We start from the raw sequence: 8,688 nt of genomic DNA, 5'->3' as shown, positions 1-8,688 counted from the left end.
TCCTCCCGTCCTCCCATTTCCCTCCCGCTCCCCCCATCCCCCTTCCCTTTCCTCTCCAGTCCAAAGAGTAGTCAGGGTTCCCTGATCTGTGGGAAGTCCAAGGTCCTCCCCCCTCCATCCAGGACTAGGAAGGTGAGCATCCAAACAGACTAGGCTCCCACAAAGTCATTACATGCAGTAGGATCAAAACCCAGTGCCATTGTCCTTGGCTTCTCAGTCAGCCCTCCTTGTCAGCCACGTTCAGGGAGTTTGGTTTGATCACATGCTCCATCATCCAGCTGGCCTTGGTGAGCTCCCATTAGATCAGCCCCACTGTCTCAGTGGGTGGGCGCACCCCTCGTGGTCCTAACTTCCTTGGTCATTCAACCACCTTTTTATACTCTACACCCAACATGATCCTTTAGAGATTCCTTAATGTGGCTGCATTTATTGGTGATTCAGGCCTTCATTCTATTTCATTTTTACTGCTAAGAAGCATTTCACTGTGTGGATCTATTTATTCTCCCATTTGTGATATGTGGTTTGTTCATCCTTAATTTCAGACTATTATAAAACCCCTAGAATATTTATATACAAGTCTCTGTATGGATACAGTATGTATTTGGGAGTGGACTTTTTGAATCACATCTTTGGTATGTTTTGCCTTTTTAACAAACTTGAAAATGACTTTCCAAAGCAGCTTGGGGTTTTCGTTTGAGGGACAGGGAATGAGAATTGCAGTTACTACATATTTTTGCCAATGCTTGATTCTTCTTTCAACCTTGGCCATAATAAGAACTCTGTAGTGGTGCCTACTACGGATTAAGTTGAATTTACTAAGCCTGCTCAGGCCTTCACAACCTCTTGCTCTACTTGTCAAGTGTCTCTTTGGGTGAAGCAGTGGTTCAAAAGTTTGCTCATCTTTTAGTGGGCCATAATTCTTTCTTATCACTGAGGTTTTTTTTGTTTCATTGCTTTTTCTAGGCAGGGTTTCTCTGTGGAACCGCTCTGAACCATTGAGTTCTGAGAGTCATTTATCAGCTGTATGTGGCTGGAAGGTCTACTCTCTCAATCCGTTCTGCCTTTTCATTTTGGAGTGGACTGTATTTGTTTTAAATTAGTTAATTATGAGGAAACATAATTTAAACTGTGTTTGGGGCCATTCTAAGAGCACTCACAGAGGGATTTGCAAACCAGCAGGGATTTCAAACAACAGCAACTGAAACAGAATGTGTTGAATGGAGAGAGCCGTTTGGCGGGAACCAGTTTCTGGAGTACTCTTCACTGAACCAATTAATGAGTTAATTAACTTGATCTTATTAATTAGGAGAAAGCTGTATGGCACTTCTAGTCCAGTACTGGTGTTTGTTGAAAACTGTTAGTTCTAGGGGATTTAAGACAGTTAAATGGAGGGTTTAAAAACAACCTGGAGACGAAAAGGATTTAGAAAAGGGTCTTTTGCGCAGGTCAACGAACATTGTAACAGATTTAGAGAAAATGTCCATGGTGGGCAACAGTGTAGCTCCGATCTACTCTCAGCTCTAGCTACCTCTGCCTTTCTCACAGCTAGAGAGGAAAGACAGAAGCCCAAAATGGTTAGGACCTTGTCGTCTCTCCCAGGCAAATTTCTCTTGGTTCACACCCAGGTGCAGCCAAGATGAGGGAGCTGTGGTTAGATGGGTAGTGACCACAGCATGACCTGGTGCTGGAGCTGGCCACTTCACGTTCCTTTATAGCCTGACTGCCCCAAGTCTTCAAGCATGTCTTCACCCTCTTCGTGTACTTACTTGAGTCCATTGTGTCTTATTTGATGGAAGCACCATTTATATACATTAATCATTTTATTGGCCTGTTTTCTGACTATTGTATTTTCAGAGTATTTAAAAATACATACGGCAAATATTTTCACTTAGTCCACGGCACGCTCCTCATTTTCTTAAAGCATGTTATGAGTAAATACACAATCAGATGTTGTCTGGGTACCTAGAATGGCTTAATGCCACTTAAATATCTAAATGTCAATTTTTGTTAACTACAGGAAAGGCAATACAAACATGTACTTAGGTGTTACCATGTCTACATGCCTGCACTGCCATGTGTCTAGGCAACACTCCTATTCCTATGTAGCCTGTTGCTTCTCAAGATCCCTATCATACTCATGAGCTTGAGAAGGCTCCCCTGCTAATCAGCCTCTCTAGAATCAGTGTCTTGATGCTTTGCTCAGAGGCCCGAGGTAGCAGAAGGCAAGGAAAAAACCGGTGCTCTGTCATCGCTTAGTCTTGTCTGGTCACCCCACTACCGTCTTTTCTCCATATTATTTGACAAATGGCCCCGGATACTTTCTGTTCTTCATATATTAAAATTCTCCACAAACGGGGCTTTGAGCACTTTTGTTTTGAGACAGGGTCTCACAATGTCTCTGTGGCTGGCCACCATGCCCAGTTTGAATGGATGCCGGAGGTTTGAAGAGGTTGACAGAGAATGTCCTGACATCAGTACACACCACGTCAAGTTTCGAGCGAGACTGCCTGTTCTGAAGAGTCTGGTGTGTCTCCAGCGGGAAGTTGTCTGACTGACTCCAGAGAGCATCATATGTCCAGGACATTTGAGGGGTTGTTTCCTCTGTCTCTCTTCTTCTCAGAACAAATTAACACCCCAAACATGTTATCTTAAGCCATTTTATGTTCCTGTCACATCATAATCAAGAGTAAGTAATTTGCAAATAATAGAAGTTTCTTTTGGCTCCCAGTCCTGAAGGCTGGGCAGCTTTAGATTAGGCAGCCACATCTCAGACTTGAGTCTCATAATGGAAAGCAGAAGAGAAGGGAGATGTGCACACGAGCAGACAGTTCTGAACTCCCACAAGACCGAACCCAAGTCTTCAAGAGATGGGGACTCTGCAGCTCCTCCCTGTTAACACAGCCGCACTGAGGAACTGAAGTCCCATTCCCACAGACACAAACGTGCTGAGGAAGCTGAAACAGCACCACCTAGATGCTTTCCTGGCTTTGTGTTGCTATACTTAAAGCTTCCAGCTCTACTCTTTTATATTAAGTCTCTATGGGTACTTTCCTAGAGCATTATCCTCGTGAGTGTTCGGATGCCAGCTAAAATTATATTACTTTACCATAGCTTCCATACACAGTTGCCTGCTTTGGCTCAGCAGAAGCCACCCTTTAGGTTAGGGTTCTTTTGGGGATTTTCACTGATACTGCATGCTGTGAATATGTTTTGTTACCATTGGTTAATAAAGAAGCTGCTTTGGTCTGTAGCAAAGCCAGGTGGGAAACCCAAGCAGGGATACAGGGAGAAGAAGGGTGGAGGCAGGGGCACATCTAGCAATCCACAGGCACAACAAGATGTACTGGAGAGCAGATAATGCTATGAGGCCACATAGCAAAAATATAGATGAGTAGAAATGGATTAATTTAAGTTGTAAGAGCTAACTAGTAATAAGCCGGAGCAATAGGCCAAATGGTTTGTAAATAACATTAAGTCTCTGATTGATTATTTTCGGAATGGGAAGCTGGAAAACAAAATCATTGCCTCCTTTTACAGTGGTGGACATACTCTTGGCACTCTGGATAGCTAGTAAGCTCAGCCTGGACTGTATTTTAAATTGCACAGAAATAGATTTCCCCCCAGTGTATCTGTATGGTCCAGAGAAGACAGCAAATACAGTCATTGCTGAGAATACACCATTCTCTCAGCTGCTCTAGACACTGGTTAGCCTACGTATTTCTATATTTTGAACTTGTATTTGACTTCCAGGCAGAAGAGAGCCTTGTTGAAGAAGAACTTCTGGGAAGGTTGGGATGTGACATTGCAGGAAGTAAGAACTGTGTTTTCAGGGCACTTCACTGTTTGGGCCCCCGGGTGCGGACTCATTGTGATGATCCTTCTTGGTCTCTCACTTTGAGTCAGGAAGGGGAGCCCTGTGCTCTCAACACAGTAGTAATTTGTCCCCGGACAGAGCTCTTCTATTGAAAGTTCACTCTTTGAGATGAAGCTCTCAGAGTTCTGAAATGCTCTCAGAGAAAACACCTCAATGCAGTAATAACTGCCACGACTTTTCATATTGCTCTGACTCCAGAAAAATCTCCACTTGTTGGCAACAAGAACTTGGAGCAGTTACTAGACCTTTTTGAGACTTAGTTTTCTGCCTGCCCTAGAACATGAAGGAACAAAATTATTTCCATCCAAGGGGCTTATGTGGAAGATATCAAATCAATTGTGCCCATAAATGCTCCACACCGGGCCCATTTCATCAGGGTCTTGCAAGACACAGCTGCTGCATGTGGTGCTAAGGGTCATAGAGACCCAAGTTCCCAAGGGTTGGATACAGGGACAAAACTCTAGCCAGCTGCCAAGTATCAGAGGAGTTCCTTAAAAGCTTAATTTTTCTTAGGACAGTGGGAGACATTATTGTCCTCCGTCTCCCCTGAATACCTCTTTCTCTTATGCTTTCTCTGTTCTCACTTAGAGACCAGACATGATTTGAGCCATACACCTTGGATTTGGCCCTGCGAGTGTGCCTCTCTAGAGTTGCAGAGCAGAGGGAAGCCAGAAGGACAAATGAAGGGCCAGGAGCAGAGGACTTTGATAGGTAAATGGAGGACAAGACTACTCAGGTTTTGGGGCTCAAAAAGGGTCTTCTCTCTCTTTGACACCTTTCCCTGGGAATAGATAGATACCCCCTCTTCCCTGAGAATCCATTAGGAGAAAGGTAAAGACATTTAATAAATGACAGGAGTTACTCGGGGCTTCTCAGTTACAGGCATGGACACATTCACATTTTATAAATCTACTAGAGAAAATCTTTCCTCTGACAGCAAAGGTGTTTTAGGCAAATACAACAACTGATGTGTTCCTCTGGCTACCCAAGGCCCAGCCAGGTTCTAACTTTATAAGCATAGAGCCCCAAGAATAGAGTAGAAACACTGGGCACCGGGTTCTGGCTCCAAAACCACCTGCTTGCCACTTCACTTTTCAATCCCACAATCATTTCCTTAGAAGCTTTAGCTCCCCCGCTATCTCTTACCTTGTGTGATGCACGTGCAGTCCATTGATTTTTAAATTTCTCAAAGTCGGGAGCCAGAAACTCCACTGCTTTTTAGGAGCACTATACAGAGAACACCTTGTAAAGCACACCCAAAGGTTATTAACACAGGTGGCTAAAGAAATCAGTAGAAATTATATTGCCACATTGACTTTTATATTGTAAATATTTTTTATTTTCTTAGGTTAAAATCTTAAATAAAGAATAGAAAATAATTTAATTTATAAATTAATAAAAATTTCAAGTCTTTCTTTGACCTTTCAAATGCAGTCCATTCACGACCAGTCACAAGGGCAAGACTGTGACGCCTAAAGGTCGCCTGCAACCATTGTCCAGTCTCAGAGATATCAGCTCACAGGTCTTCAGATCTGGAATGTATTAGTAAGTCTTCTGATGATGGAAAAGTTCCTGAGGATTTCTGCTCGGACCACCATCCAGGCGCAGCTGCTGTACCCCTTGACTTCAAGGAAGCTTTGCATCCTCCTGTAATAGCTCTTCAAACGTAGACTGGTTGGGAAGTTGCTCGGAGTCCATCTTTCATTCGCTGGAACTTCCTCTAGGACTTTGTTCAGAAAGTCTATCTGATCATAGAGTTTACCCAAGAAGCTTTCAACAATGTTCTCCTTCCACCCAGTGCTGGAGGAATTGTTTTTGAAGACAATGAAGATATTCTGGAGCATTTCTCGGATGAAGATGACGGCGTCTTTCTTCTCCGCCTGTCCTAGGCGCTTCACGTCCATAGGGATCTTGAAGTTTATTCTGTGGCCAAGGCAGAGCTGTCCATCCAGCTGTTCCAGGAGCTCCAGACATGCTGAATTGGTGCTGCTTTGTCTGAGCCCAAGGTCCTCGTAGTTGATGGACAGGGCTATGGAGAGAAACCCCAGCAGGAACGCAGCTTGGAGGATCCACCTGTTAGTCATGATTGGAAGCTGGGCTGATGCTGGCTGCTACCTGCAAGATGAGGCAAAGACTGCCCAAGGCTGCAAGCGAGAATGCTCTTCTTCCATGGCCCGAGAAAGCTTTTTATAAGGGATGGTCCTTTCTGGTTCAGAGGAATTTCCCATTTTCAGTTCTCCCTTTCAGTTTTCCTTTGTCATTTTTTTTCTTTTTGTAACAGCTTCTATTCATTTTACTTACACCCATGCCTATTTTATATACCATATATATATATTAGGTTAAAATATATACAAACTGTAAGGTTTTCTAAAACGTTTTAAGTTTCAATAATTGCTGAAACAAAGGAAGAGAAACACCCAGGAGAGAACAAAGGAAAGCAGGCAGCCCTGAAGACAAAAGAACTCAAACATCCAAGATGTCAATGGAAAGCCAGGCAGAGTAGCAGTTCATTCGGGATGGCTTGGCTTCTGCCCATTGAAATAGTGGGCCGGTGGGAGAGGGCCTCTGTGAGTGCCAAGGGGGCTTGCAATAGTGTTACTACAGGAGAAACGTCCTATCAACAAGCCAAAGCTCCCTTGGGAGAGGGCTCCATGCCATACGAAAACTGCTCAAAGTGGGATCGAATCTGAGAAGTGTAGAAACAAAAGAGACCAGGGAAAGGAAATCTGTCCGGTGGGCAACTGAGAGAAGTGGCAGCATTGCCCGGCACTTCCCCAAATCAGCAGCAGAGGGAGCTCTGCCAAGTGAGGAAAACCACCCAGCCTTTTCTAGAGCCCGGGAGGATGAGCTGCCACAGGAGAGATTACTGATACAGAACCAATGCAGAGTTATAGTAGCGCAGTGTCTCTAGAAGAAGGAAAGGATTCCAGAACCACAGGCGCACAGCACAGATCACAGCTCAGTGCTCTCATCCAAGAGCACGGTGTATTTAGGAATTATTTAGAAGAGCACAAACCAGAGTTGGAAACTCAAGACATGAAGGAGACAAGCAGAAATACAATTTAAAAATGGGTTTGGTTGAATTAGATACAGTCACCAAGGTGAGCTCTTTGGGAGAAATCTCCATTGGAGGAAAACCTTGAATGTTTTGAAAACTGTCAGCAGCTACAATCCAACAATACATAAACACTATTACATTGACTAGGGGGAACGTGAGGTTTGTTCAATATCATAAGACACATAAAACACACCAAGTGGATTAGAAGGTCAAATGATCAAACTCCAGGGGGAAAAAAAATTCAAGGAATATGAAAAGTGACAATAGAACAAGGGTGGCGTAATACATCAGTATGTGAACCCCAAGGCATAGAGGAAAATACTGATAATGTGACTGGAATCAAATTAGACAATTTCAGTGTGTCAAAGCCACCCAGAAAGTCAGAGGAAGAGCAGGGCCAGAACCACACTGACGGTGCACAATGAAAGGCTCCATTTTCTTCACTTTCTAAAAGGTCCTGAACAGAAAAATTTATAGGAAGCCGGATACCAGGAAAAGAAACTTGGGTTAATAAAGATGGTATCTGTTCAGTGTTACTGGGTTTAAAAACATACAAATCAAACAAGAAACAGGGCAGTCATTTTTATTGATTAATTTTGCAATGTACATTGCTTTAGTGGGGGTGGGTACGTGGGGTTGTGTGGGTAACACAGTAGGCAGATAGGAAGTCAGAAGACAACTGGTAGAAGGTGGTTCTCGCCTTCTGTTATGTAGGCTCCTGGAATCAAACCCAAGACTCTGGGTTTAGTGCTGAGTACCTTTATCTACTGAGCTGTCTCTCTTGCCAAGGTAGCCATGTGCAGTAACTGTATTTTCCAAGGGCACAGAACAGTGAAGCCATCAGCTCAAATGCCATAAATTTATTCAAACATTTTAAGTCTACAGATTCTGTTTTTCAAAACCAGGTGGAACAGGGGTTGCTATTTCATATGACTTTAAGTTTTTCCATGGAAAGGTCTATGTTTCCTTTGGGATCTGGGCAAATTTTTTTTGTTTGTTTGTTTAAGAGCTAATAGTGATTGGAGGGTAGATCAGAAAAGTGGATATAACTTCTACTTTGCTATCTGGGATTCTTGCTCTTGAGGTTTTCAACCACTTAATACAAACTATTAAGTCATAAAGCAAAAACAAGTTGGCCATGTAGGCACAGGCCTGTAGTCTCAGCACTTGAGAGGTCAAGACAGGAGAATTGAAGACCAAGGCCAGTCTGGGCTGCACAGCAAGTCTGAGATGAGCTATGCTGGTTAATTTTATGTCAGCTTGACACAAGCTAGAGTTATCTGAGAGAGGGGAACCTCAGTTGAGAAAATTCCTCCATAAGTATCCAGCTGCCGGACATTTTCTTAATTAATGGTTGACGTGGGAAGGACTCAACCCATTGTGGGTGGTGCCACAATGGAGGCCTAAGGTTCTATAAGAGAGCAGACTGAGCAAGCCATGGGCAGCAAGCCAGTAAGCAGAACTCTTCCATGACCTCTGCATCAGCTCCTGGCAAACACATCCAATCAAGTATCAATAGAAGTCATGAAGGGATGACACAGAGAGGGTTAAAGGAGACATCTTTTGCTCTTCACTTTGTACCCATAGACCTATTTGAAATGGGGCTTTCTCCATTATAAGAAGGTATCTCAAGTCAGGGTCATAGGCAGCTTCATAATTTAATGCACTTTGTTTGGGGTAATTTAAATGTGTTATTAGATTTTGATTTCTTCATATCCCCCTTTAAGCATTCTCTATCATGAGCACATGTGTTTCT

At 43.4% G+C, this 8,688-nt stretch overlaps 1 protein-coding gene across 1 annotated transcript; it reads right to left on the bottom strand.

Moving 5' to 3' along the window:
- Window positions 1–5,305: 5,305 nt before the first annotated feature.
- Ifnb1 (interferon beta 1) lies at window positions 5,306–6,907 on the bottom strand. The gene has a single exon (XM_050157415.1). The coding sequence runs from the start codon at window positions 5,956–5,958 to the stop codon at window positions 5,401–5,403; it is 558 nt and encodes a 185-aa protein (XP_050013372.1). The 5' UTR covers window positions 5,959–6,907; the 3' UTR covers window positions 5,306–5,400.
- Window positions 6,908–8,688: the final 1,781 nt, after the last annotated feature.

The sequence above is a fragment of the Alexandromys fortis genome, unplaced genomic scaffold (genome assembly GCF_014885135.2).
Source record: "Alexandromys fortis isolate MF-2015 unplaced genomic scaffold, M_Fortis_MF-2015_v1.1 scaffold_64, whole genome shotgun sequence".
NCBI classification, from domain to species: domain Eukaryota; kingdom Metazoa; phylum Chordata; class Mammalia; order Rodentia; family Cricetidae; genus Alexandromys; species Alexandromys fortis.
Note: the sequence above shows the minus strand (reverse complement) of the source record. Positions and strands in the feature narration are given on the sequence as shown.

Coding starts and splice junctions, on each gene's coding strand:
- Ifnb1 (XM_050157415.1), bottom strand. CDS start 5,958: ATGACTAACAGGTGGATCCTCCAAGCTGCGTTCCTGCTGGGGTTTCTC.